The 24,193-nt window shown below is 44.6% G+C and overlaps 1 protein-coding gene across 1 annotated transcript in view; it reads right to left on the reverse strand.

The window, feature by feature from the left end:
* FNDC3B (fibronectin type III domain containing 3B) overlaps window positions 1-9,194 on the reverse strand; it is a 216,626-nt gene extending 207,432 nt beyond the window's left edge. Inside the window, exon 1 of the mRNA XM_080929181.1 lies at window positions 9,068-9,194. Coding sequence (XP_080785307.1) covers window positions 9,068-9,178 — 111 coding nt within the window. The 5' untranslated portion in view covers window positions 9,179-9,194. The remainder of the gene's footprint in view (window positions 1-9,067) is intronic.
* Between the last annotated feature and the right edge of the window lie 14,999 nt (window positions 9,195-24,193).

The raw sequence follows: 24,193 nt of genomic DNA on the forward strand, positions 1-24,193 counted from the left end.
GAAACAGACAAAACAAGAGAGAACTGTATCTAATTTTAGGTAGATGTTGACCTGTATCTATGCCACATGCTGTCCTGACATCCCCATGACTGATCTTCAATCAATCAATCAATGGGAATCAATGTTGTGTGCCAAACATCAGACTTAAAGAATAGGACTAGCTATTATCCAATTAGGCTGTGTGATGCCTACCTCCTGGAGGAGCTGATTTTTCAGTGTGTAAGCCAACCCCCAAATCAGACTACAGTTGCTTCTGCTTCTTTGTTGTCTGTATTTGCCCAATTATTTGCAAAGCAAAAGACCTGCTAAGGTCTGTCCATTATATCCAAGGCCTCTCTAACTCCCCCCCTCAACCCCCCACAAGGAGGAGGAAAGAGGCAGCATGGAGCGGGCCAAGGGGACAGGAAACTTCTCAGGTGAAGGAACACTTGTAGCTCAAAAAAAAAATAAATAAATAAATTTAAAAAATGTTCCTTCTCTCATATGATCTGGTCTGGCATTGATCTCTGAAGAAGCAAAAAAAAAAAAAAAAAAAAAAAAAAAACTTGAGGCTGAGAAGCAACTACCAGTATAGGCAAGAAGCCTACAACAGCATGGAATTCCGCTGACTCATGGGCACATCGAGTTCTAACATTAGGGCTAAGCGGGAACTGAATGAGTGGCCCACGTGCTATAGCCTGAAGGGAACTGAACCCTGGTAACCTAGGTATGAGATGGTACATCCATGGCAACCTTATCCAAACGGCATATTTTACATGTGGAAATGCAAAGAGAGGAGAAAATGAAGATAAATATCTACATTTAGAAAGTGGAGGCTCATGTTGCTAACTGAATGTGTCTTGCTTACCATGGCCATGTTTGCAATATAGCATCTATTACATAGTCAACCATGTTTGCAATATAGCATCTATTACATAGTCAAGTTTTTACAACCATCACTTGACTACAAAATGTCTACCAGAAACAAATATGTACTAACATATGTCTTTGCACATTCTGGATGTAAAAGCCGCATCTTCCAACACATATAAATTATTCTTACTGTAAGATAATACATCCAAAGCTATCACATCCAGTGTGACAAAGAAATTTTCAAAACAAAAGATTAGAGGTCAGAAATCTAGCGTATATCATCCTGTTCAAAAAAACACTTGTGTATGCGTGTTGTGATTAGTGCTCTTAACCTGAGAGAAGGTAGAACCCCTGGGGGAAGGGCCTCCACCATGCTGTAGAGGATTAACCACCTCTTCTTTGGAGAAGACCCTTCCTAACTATGTCTTGAGACTCTCCCTAGACTGGGATCCGGTAATGCATAATGGAGCAAACAGGCTGGGCACTCACTCGAATGTGTTCACCCCACTGTTCTCTGACCAGCTTCATGCTCCTGCTGTCTGGAATGCTCTATCATGATAGACTGCACCCTGAACTGTGAGCCAAGATAAAGAGAGCCTTCCTCCCCCACACTGCTTCTATTAGAGTATTTCACCACTGCACCAGGAAAACTAAGGCATATGTTTTACAAAACAAACAAACAAACAAAAACCCAGCTTCTTTTAGGCTGCAACACAAAATATACTTTTTAATTAAAAACTCTCAATAAAGACTTTGCATAAAGAACCCACATATTTACCTGTGGAACAGCTGAATTTTCAAACTGCTGGCTGTCCCCCAGCTTGAGACTGTAGCAGAAGAACCACACAGTATCAGGTTTCATACATGTTTAACATGGAAGCTCACACATCATTCGTTAAAAAGCAAGGGCCAAAACCAATGAGCCCTAACTTGTAGTAGGGATGACAGAAAGCTTTGGAAGCCTCCTGCTTCCCAGTCTATGTCACCAAGCAAGTCCAAGAGAGAGAGGTTGCATCTGTGTGTGCACAGTAATGGGAATGACTGTCATAGTAATAAAAGTACAGTACACACATAAAAGTGTCTTGTCAAAGAATCAAGACTAAAACACATGAGGCGGGATGTCCCAAGGGAAAAGGTTTAAAATGTTCACCTGAAACTGAATTAACTTCAGAGTCCAAGCATGGTGTGGTGACACTGCTGGAGGAAGGACACGCCCCCACGGGAAAGCAGTAGTTTGTCCTGTCAGTCAGCTGCTGCTGACTTAGAAACCCACAACCTGGGCTCCCACATAAGCAGGAAAAGTCTAGGGTTTCATCTGAATCTTCCCATTTTATCAGCAGTTGTTTCTCGGAATTTAAGAAGAATTGGGGAGGGGGCAAATTGGCTCTTTCTTTCACCAGTAGCCACCAAAAGTCAAAGAGCCTCAGGTCCCTCATGAAAAGGGCAAAACCAGCTGGCTTCACATCTCCCTTGGGAGACAAAGGCAAGTGTGTGGGGTCCCAGGGGTCCTCAGTTACGAGCTAGTGGGAGAATGTCTGCTTGTAACCTTTGTGCATATTCCTGCAAACTTTAAAATGGCTCTAACTGCAAATGCTATGCAAACATGTTACACGGCATTACGTGGGGAGTAATGACAAAGGAAACATCTTCCTTGGAAATGGTCAGGGCAGACACCATTTGCCTTTGTTTCTGTAAATATTTTCAATCCACAGCAGCTGGGTGAATCTGAGAATAAAAAACACAGGGACACAGAAGGCCAATTATTTGGCAAATAAGTCTCCTTCACTTTCTTTTAACTATTACCCAAAAGAAACACACAGACTTTATAACATTAATAAAGTGAATGAAGTTTTAGGAAGAGGAAAGGGCCTAGTGAGGTGCCCGGCAGGGAAAGGTGCCTGCCACCTAACAACCAGCACTCAGTTCCTGTAACCACAGGAAGATAGATGGAGGAGCTGACTCCACACAAGTGCTCAGACGTCCATACACATGCATGCACACTCACGCCATGCAAGCACCATACACACACACAAATGTGCAGGCAGTCACGGCACACACACACACACACACACACACACACACACACACACACACAAGAGAGAGGGGGGAGGGGGGAAGGGGGAGGGAGGGAGGGAGGGAGGGAGGGAGGGAGGGAGCAAGTGAGCACACATGCACATGGCCGAATGTACAAAAATAATAAATAAAATAAAGAATTTTAGTTTTAAAGGCTTAGAGCAAATTTTAAAAGTGGCCAGTTTTTCAAACTCTGTTTTAAATTCATTAAATTTGTTTCTTTTATCCTTTATCCGTTCAAAAAGATTTCCTGCATGCAACCATGGATGTGGGCCACAGCTTGAACAAGACAGACATGATTCCTTCCTCCCTAATGAGATGAAATCAGACAAAGTCAGTGAGCTGCAGACAGTGGTGATGCTAGAACTATCAGAGGATACTAGCCGGACTCTGTGGCCCAGCCACACCAGTGGTTTTCCTTCAGCCCCTCCTTTGGAAGGCAGCTCATCTGCTTTTATTTGCAGTCTACTGCAGACTACTGTTGCCTTTGGCCAATTCAATTCTGAAGTGTCTCTCCAGCCAGACAGCCTAGAACTGTCATAATTACATGCTGGGTGTCCTAATTATTGTGGGAGCTACAGCTAACAATGCCCTAAGATATCACAGATCAACATTTATTCTCCTTAGGGCTGAGATTCCACACAGGCTATGCCTCGTGGCAGCCTACGCAGGGAGGATTGGCAAACCTAATGCAGAAGGACTGAGCTGTCAGACCACAGACTGGATCCACACACACCTTTTTTAAAGTTGCAAGGAAATCCCGGTAGCAAGGGTGGGATGGCTTCGCAGCCGGCCTACTACTGAATGGAGGACGCTCACTATCTGCAGTTCCATGGAACCCAGGATACTGGGATATACGCAGCGCAGGCCAAGTGGGGCTAACCACCAGAATGAGACATTGAGAGTCAAGCAGAATTTCTAGCAAAGCAAACAAAACAGAAAACACGGAAAGCAAAATCTCAAGAAAAGATATCAAATCTCTTTTTTTTTTTTTTTTTTTTTTTTTTTTGGAGGGGTGAGGTATAGAGGGAGTGCTGCTCACTCGATAAGGCACTTGCCTGGAAAGCACAAACACCTGAGTTCAAATCCCATGATCAACACTTAAAGCTGTCCTGGAGAGATGGAAAAAGAGGATCCCCGGGGCTCACTGAGCAGCCGCCCAGCCTAAGTGACAAGCTCCACGCCAATGAGACACCATTTCAGAGAAGGAGACAGTGTCCCTACGGTAATGTGCAAAATGTCCTTCACCTTCCAATGTGCACATGCACACATGTGGACCTACACACAAACACGTATAAGAAGATTCATGGAAGAAAACTCAGGATCTGTTCAGAAGATTTGCTCAGGGTGAACTTAAAATGTTAACTCTCCATTGAACAGACAATCCTGACTGCGCCCTCTCGCCATCAAACTGAAGCTGGCTACCTGATTCTAAAAGCCTAACAGCAACAGGCTTCGGGGAAGCTCTTACGGCAAGCTCAGTCTCCCACTGCCCAGCCTGCTGTTTTCCTACATACCTATTCCACCCCTCAGTCCCTCCGTTATTCTCTGGTAGCTTCTGCAGCGCAAGCTCATTCAGCTGAGCGTATGTGTAAATACAGCATCTGGGGTTATATTTATCCAACTAACTGCTCATTCCCTTCAGGCGAGAGCCACGTCTATTCGTGCTCATGTCTCCAGCCCCTAAGACAGTGCTGGCACAGAAGACATTTGTAAATACCTATTAAAATGAATGCATCTATTACTCAGTCCATCCATGAGCAGTCCCATAAATTCTAACCCCTACTTCTTGCCACTTGCAATCTCAACAGATCTAAGGGGTAGAAAGAGGCAGGTAGCAGTTTGAAGGAATGTTGAACACATGCACGAGCTGTGAATTTCTCATGCATCGGGACACTGAAGAGTGTGGCCCAAGACCACGCTTGGCCTCACTGGGTGTTCCAGCAAGGTTCTGTTGGAAGAGGAAAGGTGCACAGTCGCTGTTCTCCAATAAAGCAGCCACCTTTACTCTGAAGGCTGGGCTCATTCTCATCTGGATGAGCGAGAGCTCTTTATCTATTTTTATCCACTACCCTAATCGTAAGACTTCCTCTCCACTGGGTCTTAGGGGAAAAAGGCCCATTGTACACACACAACTCTACATGAGGCCGAACCTGTGCTGTATGAAGTTGTCAGACAGAGCGGAAGAAGGAAGCTGTCAGGGAAGTGTAATTAAGAAGATCTCAAACAAAATGAAAAAGGTCACAGAATTGGGAGGGAACAGCGGACGTCAAAGACACACTGGTGATGAGTGCCTTCTGAAGCGTGGACAGTTCTCCGCCTAATATATTGTCTAGAAGCATGTGCTCAAGGGAATGTCAGGAAAACTCTAGCCATGGATTCTGTCCTGGGGAAAGAAGAGATTTCAAAAATCAAACAAGAAAAAAAAAATCAAAAAAGATTCATTCTCAATACAATGGAGTGCTACAGGCCAGCCCCTGGGAATGAACCACGTCAGGGGAATTAGAAATGTGTTCTTTCACAGCCTGAAGAACAAGTCAGAAAGCATGTTACCCCCCATGAATCGTTTTTCTTTTTACATCTCAGAAGATTAACTTCCTGAAAAAGCTTTTAAAATATAAAATAAAATCCTTAAAAACAAGGATTATCCTAAAAGTTTAAAAGGGAAACTAAACGGAAGACAGGAAGAAGGACCATGATAAAGAGAACATTTACTAAATGCCCTATGCCTAATGCTACACAGTGTAGAGAACCGCCCAGTCCAGGCCCCACCCACTGTGGACTGACCCCTGGTGAACTCATGGCTGCACGGCCACCACCTTCTCTCCGGGCTCCGTTTGTTCAGGACCCCATTGCTCATAACATCGATCGTAGAAGCAGAAACAACCATCGACTATCAAGGTGCAGGATCTAGGGTCACCTAGGAGATGGACCCCCACACGTCCTTCTACAAGAGCTTCTTCCACAAGAGGTTGGCTGAGGCAGAAGAGTGAGCAATGCCAGCCACAGACTGAAGAACTGCACTGGGCCCCAGCATGCCCTGCTCCCTCGTGAACCCAGGGCGGCCCATGGCCTCACACACTGACCCACCGCCTTGCCTTCCCTACTGTTGTGAACTGCACTCTCAAACTGAACAGAAACAAACTCTTTCTTCAAGTTGCGTTTCTCAAGCTGTGTCACACCAATGCAGACAGGACCCAAAGGAAGTAGAAGCTTAAGAGAGGTAGGAGACACAGGCTGGGTATGTTTGAGACACAAAAAGGAAGGCGAGTGGCCATGGAGCTCACTGCCTGGGGAGAGCCACGGTGATACAAGGAGATGCAACATCCAGGCATGACACCTGTGGTATCGCACGCCTCTAATTCCAGCACTTGGGAGGCAGAGTCAGGAGGATCTGTGGGTCCGAGGCTAGCCTAATCTACAGAGTGAGTTCCAGGACAGCCAGGGCTACAGAGAAACTCTGACTCAAAAACAAACAATTTCAAACAGTTTGCTTACTAAACAATGTTCCCCTTTAAGGGACTTTCACATTAACACTAAGTAGTTAAATGTAAATGGTAATGCTTCCAGATATAACTAGCCGTTGGATGAAGACTGAAATGATCTTTATCATATTGTGTGCACACATAAAAGTTTATGCAAAAGCACAGGCCAGCCTCTGGTACTGTTAGTCAGACACAGGCAGCTTGACTAAGACAGTCTTTCCCTGGCCTGAAACTTGCCTGTTAGTCTAATCTGGCTGGCCAGGAAGCCTCATGGCTCTTCCTGTCCCCCACGGCAGTGCTCGAATCACAAGCACACACACCCATCCCATTTCTTAAAATGGGTTCTGGGGATCAAACTCAAGCTTCTCCAAGGCTCCCGTGATATTTTCCAAGTGTACCCTTCATTTAGAAAAAGCTTGGTATCTATTTATAAAATATACAAATTAGTAAATTTTCCACTTTGAGCTTTTTAGACCTCTTCCCAATAGACTGAATTTATTAAGCCAGATTCTACTTATTGACTAGTCAAAAGCACAGGGCAGGGAGATGCCAAGTGGCCTTCTGGGAACACCCGTCATCTTCTCGCTCTTCAGTTAACGCTCTGTGCGAAGGAGTTCACTTTTGAAGGGAAGACTGGAAAATTCTAAAACTGAGGGCTCTTTATGTTAGCTAATAAGCTACAAAAGGCTGCTCTGGGAGAACTGAATCATAAAAAAATAAATAAATAAGGACAAAATCACCAAAACAGAAAAAACAAAAAAACAAAAAAAACGGTACAGCAACATAGAGAAGTGGCTTCAGGAAGCCTGGCTACGTGTGCTAACGAGAGCTAATCACATTGAATACCTTGAGTTTTAAATGCCTTTTGATTAGTAAAAATGAGAACTCAGTATCCTGAAACCGCTCACAGAATTAGCAGAGCTTTCCACAAACAGCTAGAACACTAGAGAACAGCCAGGGATGGAGCATAAAGCCAGGCTGGCCAGGCTGAGACAGGCTCTGCTCCAAGGGTAACAGGGTGGCTTTGGGTAAGCGATGAATATGAAACACTTTATATTTTGGGAAGACAGCTCCAGCTTTTGTATGGAGAAGCAGAAGTAGACGCAGTGAAAACAACTGCCAGTCACTGGCGACGCATGCGCACCGGCAAGGCATGGGTACCGACGAGGCATGCGCACCGGAGAGGCATGCGCACCAGCGAGGTATGCGCACCGGAGAGGCATGGACACTGGCAAGGAATAGGCACCGGGTAGTCACAGAAGTAAATCAACGTGAAATAGACGTGGCACAGTATGAACTAAGCAGGAACTGCCAATGGAAGGTTACAGGACAGAATAAAATTATTTGAGGCGTGGACAGTGAGAAGACCACTGTAGAGACTGCATAACCGAAGACCGGGAGGGCAGCAGGAAGTGGGGCTTGCGTGGATGGTTGGGGTGTAGCTGCTTCACCTTGTATAAAACAGAAGATAACAACAGTATAATAGAGCCTGATCCAGACAGACAGACATGCCAACGGGGGTGGGAATGAATGAGCCTTACCCAAACAGCCAATGCTTAATAAGCACGTGTTAGGTGTACATATTTTAAGATTCATTTTATTTTTAGTTGATGTGAGCAGGTGTGTGCATATGTACATGTGCATTACCCATGAAGGCCAGAAGAGGCTGGCAGCTTCCCCCAAGTACAATTAGCTCACCCACTATGGGTGTTAGGAATCTAATAGTTCTAGAGCAGCAAACACTGTGACTGGCTGAGCCATCTCTCTGCCCTAGTTAGATATAGTTTGCTCTTAAGAGAGTCACAATCTATTACAGAAGAAACTAATAAATGACTGAGCAGCAATGTCAGACCCATCAGCAGGGCATCCAAAGTACCTGCTATATACCTGACAAAGACTGTCAACCATCGGTGGGTCATGCTGTGGGAAGAAGCATGGACTCATGTCAGAGGACCATCCTGCTTACTTGAATTTTTAATATACTCTGGATGACTATTTTTCAACTCTACTAGTCAAAAACAAAAACAAACAAAAAATACAAGTACGTTTATGCTTCTTAAAGAAACGTACGAAGAAAAAAAATATTTATGTAATTACCAGATAGAACACAATCTTGTGGTCTCTTTTTTGAAAATGTAACGTTATTCAGGATAATTCAGTCCCAAGGATGTACACACAGCTGTCCTTACAGGATGGTTTTCTTCAGTGCTGCAGAGCTGACCCTCTGAGTAGCTGTGTGTGCCGTGAGGTTAAGCTGGGAACGACACAGGGGTGGCATCTGAAAGTGCCATCACATGGAATACCAGGAGTTCCACCAGTAGGGAGGAGCTGTCTCACCTTAGCTTGTACATCTTCACATCAAGGTCACACAGATTTGCCAAGCACACCAGAGGAACAAACAGCCTCACAATGACACATTGTTTTAAAGCTTATTTCTTGATTTTTTTTTTTTTTTTTTTTTTTTAAGAATACTAGCCAAATGAGGGAAGAGCTTTGGAGCTCAAATATTTTTCAGGTATTTTAAAAATAATAAAGTAGTTACCCAACAACAACAAGACTTCTCTAGAACAACAAAATTTAAAAAGCGAGGGCCTCTGAATCTTCAAATAAACCAGGCATTCTGCAGTTTCCTACATGGACCCTCGAGGATCACCAACCTGCTGAGCTGCTTCTCCATTCACCAAGTGTGGCATCATGGCCACCTCCCCATTGAGCAGGGGTGGCAGTTCCAGGGGGATCTGGTCGGTCATCATCATGGTGACGTACATTCATGGAGAATTGCCCTCAACTGGCTACCTGCAAGAGAAACACCTACGGTTACAAAACAAGAAATCACCTGCAGAAAGATCCACCTAAAATGGGCAGTCGAGTGTTCTCTGTGCTGAAGCCCATATGACCCTCATCTGCGAGAACTGTTGCTAAGCATTGTGTCTGTCCTCAGGGTAGAGCAGGAGGGGCAGGGAAATAACTAGAACTCTCAGACCAAAGCCAGGCTCCGAGCATTTTGTTAAAACTATAAAACAGCAATAATAGTAACAACCCCACCCTAGAAATTTGAGGACAAGCTGACATTGCATTTCCTAAAATAATTATTTGTGTACATGTCACATGTGTGCGAGTCCCACAAAGGCCAGAAGAGTCTCGGATCGATAAAGCTTGAGTTACAGGCAGCTGGGAGCTACCCAGTAGGAGTGCCTGGAAACTGCACCCTGCAAAAGCAACAAGTACCTTTGACCACTGAGCCATCTCACAGCAACCGAGATCATGTTTTGAGATGGCAAACAGAAACTTAAGTACATCTCAGAAGAACTATCCTTGCCATTCACAAAAGGCTCTCCCTTTCCATAAAAATCCAAAGAACATTTAGAAGCATTTAACATAACAAGCAAACAGAGACTAATATATACACTGCAGATGGAGTTGATAATCACTGCAGTGGTTTGAATAGGAATGGCTCCCACAGGGAGCGGCACTATTAGGAGGTGTGGCCTTGTTGGAAGTGACTCTATTGGGAGGTGTGGAGGAAGTCACTGTAGTGGTGGGCTTTGAGATCTCACATGCTCAAGCTGGGCCTAGTATGGCAGTATCTTACTGCTGTCTGTGGATCAAGATGTAGAACCCTCAATCATGCCTGCATCCTCTGATGCTGCCTGCCATGACAGCAATGGACAACATCTCTGAACCTGTAAGCCAGCCTCAATGAAATGTTTTCATTAGTAAAATGAGTTGCTGTGGTCATCACATCACTTCACAGCACAGAAACCCTAAGACAACCACCAAGGTTCTAGTAGTTTCTTCCAAATCATCCTCTGAGTCAAACACAGAGGACCTCTCTCACTCAGGAAGTCTTTGGGCCCTTCTGTATTTGTGACACACCCAAGCCAGTTGGGCTCAAAAGCAGATTCCCTTATTTCCAAATGAAATTCATACTTCCATCCAAATTAGCAGAAAGCTTCCCCCCAACCCCCATAACCGCACCTTCCTTTGTAGTCAGCTTGACAGCACAACTCGGAGAAAAGAATAGTGCAACCCTAGGGGGCTGTAGCCTGCTCTGTAAAAAAGTACTCACACATTTGTCCACGGTGGTATCCAAAGACTGCCCGCATGGAAAAGTATGCGTGTGTGTCACAAGTACCCAACTGCAAATGCCTTCAGAAGCATTTAAAGGCCTGAGTTTCATTATTCATAAAAATTCTCTCAAATTTTCACATTCAAAGCTATCTGGCTACTAAACATTTCACTGTTAATGTTCCAGTCTGTCGAAATCCAATGGCAAATTCTTTAGTGGCTGCCTTGGATTTGTACCAGACAGTTAGGATAAGAAGTTATTTCTTTTCATCTCTGAACACCACCTTTCTAAATATTACACATGGCTTCCCCTTTCATCCCACCCACAAGAAGTTCCCTCCCTGTAAGTACCCAATGATACTTGAAGGTTACCCATCAGGCAATGTTTTCAATCTAAATGGGTAAAATGTTACACTATCCATTAGAGCTCCATATGGAGAAACTAACAATCTGAGAACCAAACAAAGAAGTACTGCCCAACTGGGGCACAGGACACAGAGCAGTGTGAATAGCACCATTTTTAATTATGTTATGAGATGTGTCCTCAGCTCCTACGTAAATGAAAATACAGCCCAAAGACTGGTGGTCTACCCTGCGACTCTTACACTAAAACCAAGATAGTAGACTTCTGTGGACACTGTGACAACTGTGACTCTAACCTCCTGCCAAGTAAGGAGCACTCCTGTACATGTCTACTTCATTTCTAATACAATCAATTTTTCAAGTTTTACAGGGGCGAACTGCGACTCTCTCTCTAACGGACCTATTTCTCCAGTGTAAGTTTCAGTTGAAGCAGGACTGGGGACAGAGCTCAGTCAGCAAAGTATTAGCCAAAGAAGCAGAAAAACCCAGCAGAAGACACTGCAAAGTGCTGTGCACTTGTGATCCCAGTGTTGGGAGGTGCAGACAGGATCATCCCAAGGGCTGACCAACCTACCAACCTAGCCTCATCATCCGCAGCCTCTCTCAAAATCCAAAAACAAGGTGGAAGCATCTGAGGACCAACAGCAAGGTTCACTAATGCCTCATCTGCATGAACTCACGTGCACAAACACAGGCACATACATACATGCACATACATACATATACACAGACACACACACACATGAACACATACACACTTAAAATGCAAGTTGGCTTACAGTGCTGTAGCTCTGGGGACTTGCTTGGTAGAAGTACTCTCTGCTCTTTCCCTTACATTTCCCATATAGGAGTTTCAGGCAGTTGCTGGAGAAAAGGATGCAGATTCCAACACTCTGCCTTCTCTTCCTTCCCCTTCTTAGTTATGAGCACCAAGGTCCTTTCCCACTGGGACAGGACAATCCCTAGACTACCTCCTAGACCACATGGGGCCTGAACTTCCTCTTTCGTCACCTAGTAAGGCAGAATAAGCCAGCGTTAGGTCCTGCCATTCCCAGCATTATGTGAGTACAGAAAAGAAGGACACAGGTTTTCCAGGCTAGGAAAAAGGGTGCTGGGGGAATGAGTCCTTAATCAGGATCTGCTGACAGTTAAAGCTAGTTATGCGGTATACAGTCCAGCAAGCATTGTATATGCTGGAGTATAGCCTTGATTCGGTTCAAAGTATTATCTTGCTACTCGTATCATTTCTTATATAGATTCCGGGGGTAGTATGTGGGGAGGCTGGATAGCAAGTTTCAACTAGATACAAAATTCAAGTATTACAGGTCCCCTAGAAACAATAACTCAACACCAACAAGTCTAACACTGACAATTCCAGTTTAAAGATCTTCTGGTTTTCTTCATGTTGAATAATAATAGGGCCAGCTATCAAGAGGAGATAGCCTATCTAACCCCATTAAGCAGCATTCTCACACATGATTGCCAATTCCCAAGCAGAGTTAGATGCCAAGTTCATAAAGAGTGAGATAAGGTGTCGAGCATAGAACAAACCCCTGAGAGATGCCCTCTGACCTCCACATGTGTCATGGCATACACACACTCACAGTAAGTACGCTCACACTCAGACATATGAGAGAAAGGTCTCATATATAATATATAAGACTTTAGAAAAAATCAGACTATCTTCAACAGAATATAAGGTAATAGATTGAGGTAGATGGGCCATCCATGGAGCAAACATTTAAAATTAGTAATTTCTGTGCTCTGTGAACACACACAGGACGCTTTTCATTTGATCAGAGGGTCATGCAGAAGCAGCAATCAGTCATCTTCAGACACTTATCAAGCTGCCCCTAAAATTACTGTAGAATGGTAACAGCCTAGCACCATAAAGCACAGGGAGAACAAAAGGGGGACAACAGGGGGCTGTAAAGAATTTAAAAGTGTATAGGAAGAAAACGTGGGGATATGCAGTGTTGTCTTTTGATGGAAGGCTTGCTATCCACAGCAGGATTCATTTGTCATGATCTGAGGTGGGAATTACAGATTTTCTTTATGGCACAGTGAGCAGACCATATGTGTTTTACTGAGATGGATCTGGAGCCACTGTCTAGGACAGTACGCTCAGCCGTAAGACGGTAACCTTCCTGGGGGTTTCTGCAGCACTCTGGTCTTAGGTGCCCAAAATTCACCTCTGCTTTGAGGTGTCTGTACCTGTTTGTTTTATGGAGATGGGTTCTGGTTATGTAGCACAAGCTGATCTCCAACTGTGAATTACAAACATTCTACCACCACACTTAGCTCCTGTGAAGTATCATACTCAGTCTCTCTCTGTACCTTTCATCCCAGGCACGCGCACACACACAATCACTGATCACTTTTAAATCTCAGGATGATACTATAATTTGGTGTCTGGAATGGTCTCTGGGTAAGGCAGCAGAAACCCCCCTATATACCTTAAAACACCATCTTCCTTGGCCACTGGTCCCTTACAAGCAGATCAGGGGCCAGTGTGTGGTCTCTGGGTAAAGAACAACAACGAAGCATTCATTTCCTTGGCCTTCTGCCCAAGAGGTGCAGATATGAGCTAGGCAAATCTAGCATCAAGTCCACAGGATCTCCCCACCTTGAGACCATTCACTGCTGTTAGCACACAACCCCCCAAAGTTCCCTCTTCTATTTTACTCTTTACCTAGACTTCCAGCTCTGAAACTCTGGTGACCGCAGGTCCTCACAACCTCTCCCCTTAACCACACATCAGAACGCTAAAGCCACAAGTGCTTTGTGACTAGCCTTCTGTTGTGAATGAAAGGGGCCTAGGCCATGCCACGTGAGCCCTTGTGGTTCAGAGCCTTTGTCCTAGGAGAACAAGCCCCTGGGGCACCGCTGTCAGGCTATGCCAGGCTGAGTTGGCTCCGGAACTGCTAGGCAAGACTGGAGAACGGGCAATGTAGAAATTAAAGGAACTGCTCCTCAATGCCATAACTGACTCCTTTGAAGAAACATTGCTTGCCTTCCTCCAAGTCTAAAAAGGTATTTTGGCACTAGCCTGTTCTATGAAACAGAAAAGGCCAAATTCATGAAAAACCTTATTTGCAGGGAAGACCAGCTGATCCATCTCCAGAAGCCAGAGAAGCAACTATATACTAGGAAGAACGTCCTTCTTAAAAGCCACAGCCCCAGTCACTGCTGAAAGTCTGTACTTCTGTGAACCCGGCCTTCAAAGTAGTAACAAAATGTCCCGATCCTCGCACAGTGGGCCAATGAACCAAATTTCCTTACATTAATTCAAAATGTGAGTTGGCAGTACAGTGCACGAATGAGAGAAAGAACAAGAGAACAGCACCACCAGAAACGAAGCAAGGCCAGAAGAACTCGGGAGCAGAGCCCAGGCACATTAAGGGAGATGACCAGCTCGACAGCCACAGCCAAGCAAAGGCTCAGTCTCTCACTCACCTCAACAACACCCAGAGGGGGCCATATACTGACTTCTACACTAGGGAGTAAGGGACAACCAAGAAGTCACATGGCAGCTTGAACTTTTGCTTTTATAACTCAACTTCAAATGCATTTATATTTGTGCTGTACATACAGTGTGATGTATGTACATGTGTGTGTACATGTCCAAATGTGTGTGGGTCCACATGTACAAGTGCATTTTGCATGTGGGGGTGTGCACGGAGGTTATTGAGTCATGGTTTCTTATTGAACTTGTATCTTGAAAACCGTCGCTAGTCTTCTCCAGCTAGCTTGTCTGAGGCAGGCATCCTGCCTCCGTCTCCCCACCCCACAATGCACCACTGAACATGCGGAACTAAAAGGAACTTTCGAATAATCTCAAAGTTGGTGCTCCAAAAGTCAATAATGTTAACTTCGAGTGTGTAGTGTTAGTATCTTTTTCCACTAAAAACAGATTAACTAGGGACTATCAGACGAGCTAAATACTGTGCAAATACATGCTTGTTCCGGAGTCTGAACAAGACAGTGTCATGGGCTCACTGGAAAATTCACAGCTTGACTCAGATTTTATGAAAGATTCCTTCTCTTCTAAAAATACCTGTTGAAGCCAAGTGAGGTAGTATATCCCAGGTGTTCAGGAGACCAAGACAGGTGAACAGTCAACACTGTGGGACAGCATTCCAAAAACAAGCAAAGAAATCAGTTTCTGATAGTGAGACTAGCACAGATCGACTTTCTGAAAACTATGAATGGTATATACCAGAAAGATGTTCTAGCTACCTAACACGAAAAGGGGCTTTTCTAGGGGTTCTGGCAACTGAAAGGAGTACACAGAGTCAAGTGACACTTGGAAACTGTGACATCATCAGAAGCTGGAGACAGGGGCTGTGCTACTTGGGGTGGGGATGTACTGTCGGTGGGGGAGGGCTATGCTCTTAGAGTAAGGAGGGACTGTGCTGTTTGGGTGAAAGAGGGCTGTACTGTTGGTGGTAGAGAAGTTAGGGAGGCTATTAAGGAATTACTATACTTTGTATTTTCCTTTAAACTAATTTAACCATGAGATGACTGAGGTTTTACAAGGGATGACAAGACTGGCTTCTAAATCACTTCTAAGAGAAAGGCAAACCCTAATAAAACTTAAGTTATGACAGACATTTGTGCAGCTCATTTATATGTTTATGTTGTAGTTGTAGTAAAAATGAAAAGAAATCCAAACCTGACATAGAATCCTACGGCAGGGAGTAGAGAAAAGGCTGCACTTGAGAGCCTCCCCCTTGAGGTGGTCACTACTTACAACTGCTGTCAGTCCTTGTGAGCACACTTCCTAAGAGCACACTTCCTTCCTTCTCTTTATTAGCAAGCCTCAGAAAGGAGGCAGCCAGCAAATCAAAAAGGCAACAGGCTGTGAGCAGTCCGCCATGGAAGCTCAATCAGGTACCATCTGCCACACAGGCTCCTCCTCCCTCTCTACCTCATACTGATTTTGTTTGTTTTGGGTCTTGTTTCAGTTTCTTTGAGACCAGGTTTCTCGGATGTAGCTCTAGCAGTCCTGGGATGCACTCCGTAGACCAACCTTTAAAGTCACAGAGATGTGCCTGCTTCTGCCTCCTGAGTGCTGGGACTAAAGGCATGAGCCACCACCATCACATGGCTCAGATACTGGTTTGGAAATGTAAACCCTTGACTCCTAATTCCAAAGCGAGAGACTGAAGATGCCACCATTGCTATCCAGCCTCTCCAGCTAACCAGGAGGTATTGATTTAGTTTTTATGTATGAATGTTTTGCTTGTGTGTGTCGGTATACCACATGTGTACCTCCCTCTGGAGGAGGTCAGACGAAGGCATCAGGTCCCCAGCAACTGGGTTTTGGATAGTTATGAGCCAACCTGTGGTTGCCAACAATCAAAATCGGGTCTTCTGCAAGCACGGGTGCTCTTAATCTCAGAGCCGTCTCTCCAGTCCCCTAACCAGGGATCTGAACACAACAACTAGGGATAGATACAGAAGCAGCATCCATAGAGGAAAGGGCTAAAACAACATCAAACACATCGGAATCTCATTTGTCTTCAAAAATCCTAGGATTTGCTCATCCACACAATTATCGCTGTCTTAACCACTTCCCGAGACGGCAAGAACAGGGCTTCTCCTTCCTTTCCCAGGAGCACTCCATTGCATCTGCATCAGCACAGCGGCTGGCCACCATGAGCCTGACACAGGAATCAAACACAAGCTCCTTACACTAAATCTCTCCTGCACACTTTACATGGACGTGAGGAAAGATGCTTGGCATAAGCAAATCCTCTTCTCTGCTGTTTTAGAAACCAAATGAAATAGAGGGAAAAGATATGAAAAAACACGGGAGGAGGAGTGATGGTTAGCTGAATTTTTCCCATGATGCACTGCTGAAAACAGCTCAAAAAGACCAGCTTAGGAGGGAGAGTAGAGGAGGGAAGGAGAATGGGGGGGGGGTTAGAGAGGAAAGAGGGAGAAGATGGAGGGGGACTACGGGGAGGAAGGGAAGAGGATCAGATAGGGATGCTGTCACAACACTCACTACTAGAAAATTATAAGTTCTAATCCAGGGTTTACCAGTAATTGACTCTAAAGTTGAGCAATTGGTTCTGTCTTTTATTAAGCAACAGAATTGAGAGATGAGCTCTCACGTTCCTTTCTGTTCTTAAGAGATTATGTTGTTAGCACCAATTCCCCACCATGCTTACTTAATACAGATTAAACTAAACCTAGAATCAGAACGGAGTACGTGGAACCTTGACTATCTTACTTGTTTCGGAGTGGCTTCAGCCTCCTTATTAAAGGGCAGGAAGAACTTCAGTAGAAGGATGAAAAACATTGTGCTGGCGGGTGCTGTGTTTTTATGCCAACAAAATCTAATTTTACAGCTGAGTTCTACCCTGTGCGAGAAAGACACTTGCCATGGCTTGCCACCTGAATGAAGGAAAGGGAGGTGATAATTGTTCATGCAGAAAACCCTCTTGAGACATGAGCAGTACCTAGAGGTATGTGCTCAGCTGGTTGGTTGAGGCACGAACAGTCTGGAATTTGCCTTCTTGTCTGATATGTGTTCATTAGTGAAGTCAAATCACAGCTGTCTGGAAAAAAAATCTTAAGCTTAAAAATATTCTGGCATTTTGCATCCAATTAGGAGCACGGGAGCTTTGACAGAAATCCTGTGAAACAGAGTTCTTTCCATTAAATATATAACTATAGTGGACCAAAATGAATGACAAGTCCCAGAGAACTGCCCATTACACTCTTGAGAGAAAGAGAAGGAAACTAACTAGCAGGTCTGTCACCGGCAATCCACAGATCCACAGGTATGGGCTGGGGATAGAACCTCAAATGCTCAACACCCTAGGTCCAAGCCTGTACAGCTACCAGGCCAGGACACTGTTCACAGATGCTTTTCTCCTTGTAACTTGGCTTTGAAAACACTTTTAAGTGGCTTCACTTAAGTCATTCACAGTGCAGTGATGGCAGAACACCCAGAGTTACTTGGGGAACATACTACTTTCAGGAGGGAAAAACGTCCAAATATAAGTCTCCATGAATATACTGAGGTTTCTTTCATAGCACGCCCTACATACCAAACTTTTACAGGAAAAAAAGGGGGGGGGAGGGAAAGGGGAGAGAGAGAGAGAGAGAGAGAGAGAGAGAGAGAGAGAGAGACAGAGAGACAGAGAGACAGAGAGACAGAGAGACAGAGAGACAGAGAGAGAGGGAGAAGGAATTACATTATTATATATACACAATCTCTAGACCCTGAATCCGTATCTCAGTTCTACAAATATTCACCGAAAGAGGAAAGGGGCTTATCTACAGAAAAGTTTACCAAGGGTTGGTTTGTTCAGTTCTTTGTTGTTGAATAGTATTTAAGCAAGGTTGCTGGCAGAATCAGACATTTTTATTGGAACACTTAGAGTCCAGGTCCCCTCATAGCACAGTTCCTCTCACACCCTGCCTGGACATCCCAAGGATGGCAGCCTAGCATCCCAAGGAAACATTCCAGAACAGTGAGCCCTTCATGCGGCCGAGTCAGCAGAGCAGCATACTTTTGCTAAGGATGACTGGAACTGAAAACATGTATTTTCATCAGTGAGAAGTGGAATTGCATGTATGTTTCCTTCTTTTCTCAGGGACAATATAAGGAAAGTCAGATAGGATCGGTCTGGGCCACCGTGAATGCCTGCTATGGTGGCAGTGGTGGTTGGGTGGAGTCAGAAATCCTGCATTCCCCTCCAGCCCTAGCTCCTGCCAACCCAGCATGCAGAGCACCATGAAATCACTTAGACAGGCCCTACTGCATTTCAGGTGTCTGAGTAGCACAGGCTCCCTGACTCTCAATCTCTCTACCTATAGAATAAGTAACTGTTTCTTGAACACGTGACTTCTAGACCATTTCATACAAGCAACCTGCATTTTTATATCTCCACTTGGAGATCTAGTATGAATGAAGCTTACATATAGACTATCTCAGCATCTGCCTGGGTACTAACAACTAAAGAGAGCAGCCTTCAGTGGGGAAGGGAGGGGGTCATGTGAGCATAACCAATGCACTGATTTCTAGAAGGCTCAGCATCGTTCACAATAATTCTATGAGACCTCACAACACACGTGGGAATGCTCAGCACAGCTTACCATGACATCTAAGTCTCTGCCCGGGAGAAGCAGATGGAATACAGACGGTAGTAAGCCAGGGCTTCTAGTGAGCTCTCAGAGTTCAGGGTCTCTCAGCATAGAACAAAACTGGATGAGTGGAAAGCTGGTGGAGTCTGATGGTTAGATGAAATGACCACAGAAGACCAAACCCAGAAAAGCGGCAAAGGTAAATTCCAAAGAGACCTTACAAGCACCAAACCTCTTCACCTAGATGCATACCAATCCCTTGTACGATGGCAAATGGCTTTCAGGCTTCAGGGAAACCTTACCAAGACAGATAAGAGAGAACTCCATGATAAAAGTACCTGCTTTTAACTCAAGTCAATCCCTGCAACCAACATGAGGGAGGGAGGGGACCAAATCTAGCCTCTGGAACATAAACACACACACTCATACATACACAATGTAGCACATACACACACTCATACACACGTACACACAATCATACACACTCATACACACGCATACATATACATACAATCACACACACAATCACACACACTCATACACACGTACACACAATCACACACTCATACACATACATATACATACAATCACACACACATACACACTCATACACACGTACGCACAATCACACACTCATACACACGCATACATATACATACAATCACACACACACACACATACATACACTCAGACACACACATATACAATCACACACAGAGAAACAAACACACACAAGGAAGTATATTTAAAGACATTTTAAAAGCTTAAGAGCAGAAAAAAGGCAGATAAATTTATAAAGGACTAAAGTGGCCCCCTGATGACAGAAGGCGTGTCGTCATAAACACAGAAGCAAAATGCCTTTAAGAGAGGGCAGCTTGGCAGTAACTGACTGCTGGGGAGGCTGGCGAGTGAGCTATGCTAGGGCAGTTGTTAAGACTTATTTTTAAGGCCCTTTATCTAATAAGTAGAAAAACCTTAGGCGCTTTTCTCTGAAAGAAACAAAATAATACTGTGCTCCAAAAGCACTTAGCCAAAAAGGCACTCTAAAACACCAGTGAACCTGACCAAAGATAATCACACGCTGCCTCACAATACTACAGTGTGCCAGGCCCTGCTTCAGGAGTCTAAAATAAAGGCAAGAGGTTAAACAGCATTATGGTGAAACACTATACAGGATTAGGTGGGGACAAATCCACACTAGACACTTCTGGCGAAACTCCACACATGTCTGCAGACCTCCACTCTGTCTAAGGCCTTTCATCTATAAGCCCCATTGTCTAAATTTGGCTTCCCAGCTGTGGCTTCTTTACTTATCTTTGAAATCTGACAAGTGTTGAAAAGGTGAGTATCTTCAGAACATGTCCCTGCCTTAATCTTTGGTTTAAAATAATATTTATTGTTTGTAATCACCTGGATGCGTATGTGTCTATGTGCTGGTATGAGCACTGGGTACTGGCGCCTGGGGACTTCGCATCTTCCGGAGTAGAAGGAGACTGTGAGCCACTCCCCACCTGTGCTGGGAACTGAACTCGGGTCCAGCACCACAGAAAATACTTTTCCAGTGTAGCCCAACCAGGGTCTCGCCTGGTAAGTGTGTTGCTCAAAGAAGCTTCTTTTTTGCAACAGATCGAGGCTCCTACAGAGATCCACAGCTTGTCAACATGGAGAGTGTCTGTGGAGTACTCACACACAGTAGGTCCTTGTACAATGCAGACTCTGCATCCCTACCATCAGACTCTAGCTCTTCATTACAAACCAAGATGAGCATCGCTGACGTCAGACAATCGATCCTTGTGTTCCTGCCTAGGTGAGACTCCTTCCTGCTTCGCTCCTGCACCACTGCTGGTTGCTCACTTGACCCGTTTGAAATTTTCCAACGATTTCATTAAGTATTATCTAGGCTTGCTTACATACATACATACAAATATGCATACTATATAATATACAATATTTACATATGTGTATGTATGTATATATACATCTTTCAAAGAACCAAAAAAAAAAAAAGAAGAAGAAGAAAAAGAAGCTTGTTTTCCTGAGGCTCAAAAAGAACTCTTTAGACAAGAACCTCAAATCTCCAGCACAGGGAGAATGATCAGGAAGACAGTGAAATTCACTTCCTAAAGCAGTGAACTAGCAAAAATACACCACAGCAAACAGACTTGCATTCAGCAGATGCACTGTGGACCAGAGACTTCCCTTTCATTTTTAAAAATAGATTTAACAGGCATATTAATTTTCCACTGGCCACTATAAATAAGTGGAACTCCAAAATATCTCTCTTTGCAAGGGGCTTCTCGCCAGGCCCTGCTGCCTGACCCTAAGAGGAATGCGCATTTACGTTGCCCAGAGGCTGAATTGTGAGCTGTGTGTGGGAACCAGTCTCACAGACCTCCCATTCAAAGGATGCTTCACAATAGGTACTCACACAGGAAGCAGGCCTCAGCACAGAGCACCTCTGCAGTTCCAGAGAACTTCTCAAGGTCGCCAGGACAGTGAGCCACTCCAGATGCCATGGTCACAGGCCCTGGCTGCTACACTTTTAGGCCAAAAAAGCTAGTGTTGTTCACTTGGGTTCTCTGGAACCCCTCCCAAGGTGAGAGCAGAACTGTCAAAGGTCCCATTCCACTTTTTTTTTAAAGATAAATTCTGTCAAGGCATCATTTTGCTTAATTAAACACACACACACACACACACACACACACAGATGCACATGCACACACACAGAGGACACACAGGCCATCTCTGGCTTAATTAAACACACACACACACACACACACACACACACACGTGGGCACACACCGATTTTTTCAATGAAATTTCATTTAGCAAATTCAAAGCCCTAAGCCATGAAATTATTTTTCTCAAATACAGTAAGATAGAACGCTCTCAAGAAGTGATTCTTTTTCAGAAAGGTTCCGATATGTAATAAGCAACTTAAAAATCAGAACCGTAATGGCTGCCAAGGGCAGCTTCTTAAACACTGGCCTCTGGCATTTGACGACAAAGTAAAAACAGTAATCGTCACATTACTTTAATTCGGGAAGCACCCGTTCTCAGTAATAGGAACAGGGACTAGAGACAGTGGTGGCCACGTAAGCATAACTGTCAACTGGAGATGCCCGTAGGTGAAGACACGGCATAACTGTCAACTGGAGATGCCCGTAGGTGAAGCCACGGCACGTCTGGTCACTGGCACTGCGTCACTAACCACTGTTGAAGGTTTGCTCTATACAGGCATGGAAGCGACCTGTTTCTGTAAGAAACACCACTCTCAGCACCTCCGTGTCTCAATTTGCAAGAGAGAAGCGATCTTTCGAGGTCACAGAATAAGAGTTCCTGGGCTAAGGCAGTTGCCTGCTTACTTTCCTCCATTCTCAAACTGAAGTGCAGGATTTCTTGCCAGCCTCAACAAACAACAGGCCCCAGGAGAGCAACAAGACCCCAATTAGCATACAGAGTTTCCACATTTTATAGAAAACGACTTTAGTCCACTGCTCCATCTGTCAATCAGAAACCATGCCTAGTTTGTGTGTGTGTGTGTGTGTGTGTGTGTGTGTGTGTGTGCATGTGTGTGTGCATGTGTGCTCACATGTACATACATGCGTGTATTCATCCCTGTGGAGACCAGAGGACAACCTAAGGTTTCCCTCTTTAGGTGCAATCCACCTTTCTTTCTTTTTCTTTCTTCCTGACACCGGGCTGACTGGCCTCAACTGGCTGGCCTGTGTGGCCTACCCAACACTCCACCTACTTCTCCCTGGGACATGCCTACTACATGCTGCTTTGGGTAGTCAGTTCCAGAGCTCAAACTCAGGTTTATGTTTGCACACCATCTCCCGAGCCCAGAAATCCTGCCTCCCACCGCCTTCAGGAAGCCACTGTACAGCAGGAGGAAAGCAAACCAGAAATGTCCTGAGGAGATGCTCAGAGAAGAGCACACAGTCAGACTATTTAATTATTCAAACACTGAACTGAAATAGAACCAAACTATTCACAAGCTCACCTGCTGGCTAATGTGGCAATAAATGAGTTATGGGTTTCCTTTCCTACTTAAATGTTGAAGATATCCTATAATGAGCATGTATAATTTGTATAATGATAAAAAAAACGCATATACCTCAATTACTTTTACCATGTGAGTGTTGAAATTTTAGTAACGAAATACTCTGAAGCTACCACAGAACAAAAAACACCTGACAGAGCTCAGCTAGGTTTATCCAGATTTATCTCACAGAACTGATTGCCACCATTCAACTCTGACAGTGGGACAGACAATGGCAGAATGTTCATCTGTGGTTAAGTAAGAGTTTGTTCACAAAATGAGCCCTACGGTCATCTTGCTGAGTAATCCGTTGATTAGGCATGCTCACTGGGACCAACCCAAACATCTGAAAGAGGGAGGAGGGAGGCTTGGGTGGGGCCGTTCCCTAAGGTTACTTTTTTTAGATAACCTGCTCCATAAAAGCCTCCCCTTTTTTGCCAAAATAAATCAGACTTTCTGGGTGGAGTGCACACTGCCAATCAAGTGAGAGCCAGCTAGGATAAGCCTAAGAATAGAATCTGTTACATACTTTAGCTGCACCAATTACTAGTCCTGAACTGGCACAAAAGAGTTGCAAAGCTCTGGTGGAGAGACACACTAGGGTGGGGTCAGAGATGTTCCCCAGAGTAAGTAGCCTCCACTTCCAATGCTGAAGAAGCCACTACCCACTCCTATCTCACCAGACTCGCTTCACTCCACCAGCCCTCTCTCAAACCCTCAGGAAAATATGGGTCCCACACTTTAGTCCCGTGTTCCTGTATACTGTAACATCCAACAGAGGTTCAGTCTTAAAATATAGGAAAGCATGAAGTGAGTTATGACACACTCCGAAGCAGCACAACGGAAATGACTGTGAGCGTGTCAATCTTGTCTTGTGTATTTCCACTCACATTAGTGTGTGAACAGATGTACACACACACACACATAAGCATGTACAGACAAAAGCAAGGTGTCTGTCCCTTCCTCTATAGCTCTCTCCCATGCCTCCCAGATAAAGGGCTCTCACTGAATCTGAACCTTGACTTTTTGACTACACTGCCTGGCATGCAAGTTCTCTGGATTGGCCTGTCTCCAGTTCCCAGTCCTGAGGTTGCAGGCACATGTATCCACACCTGTCTTTTTACAGGGGTGCTGGGGACCTGAACTCAGGTTTCTTATGGTTGCCAAGTTAGCGTTCTTAGCCACCGAGACACCCCTCAACTCA

This window comes from Micromys minutus (genome assembly GCF_963924665.1).
Source record: "Micromys minutus genome assembly, chromosome: 15".
Taxonomy (NCBI): Eukaryota; Metazoa; Chordata; class Mammalia; order Rodentia; family Muridae; genus Micromys; species Micromys minutus.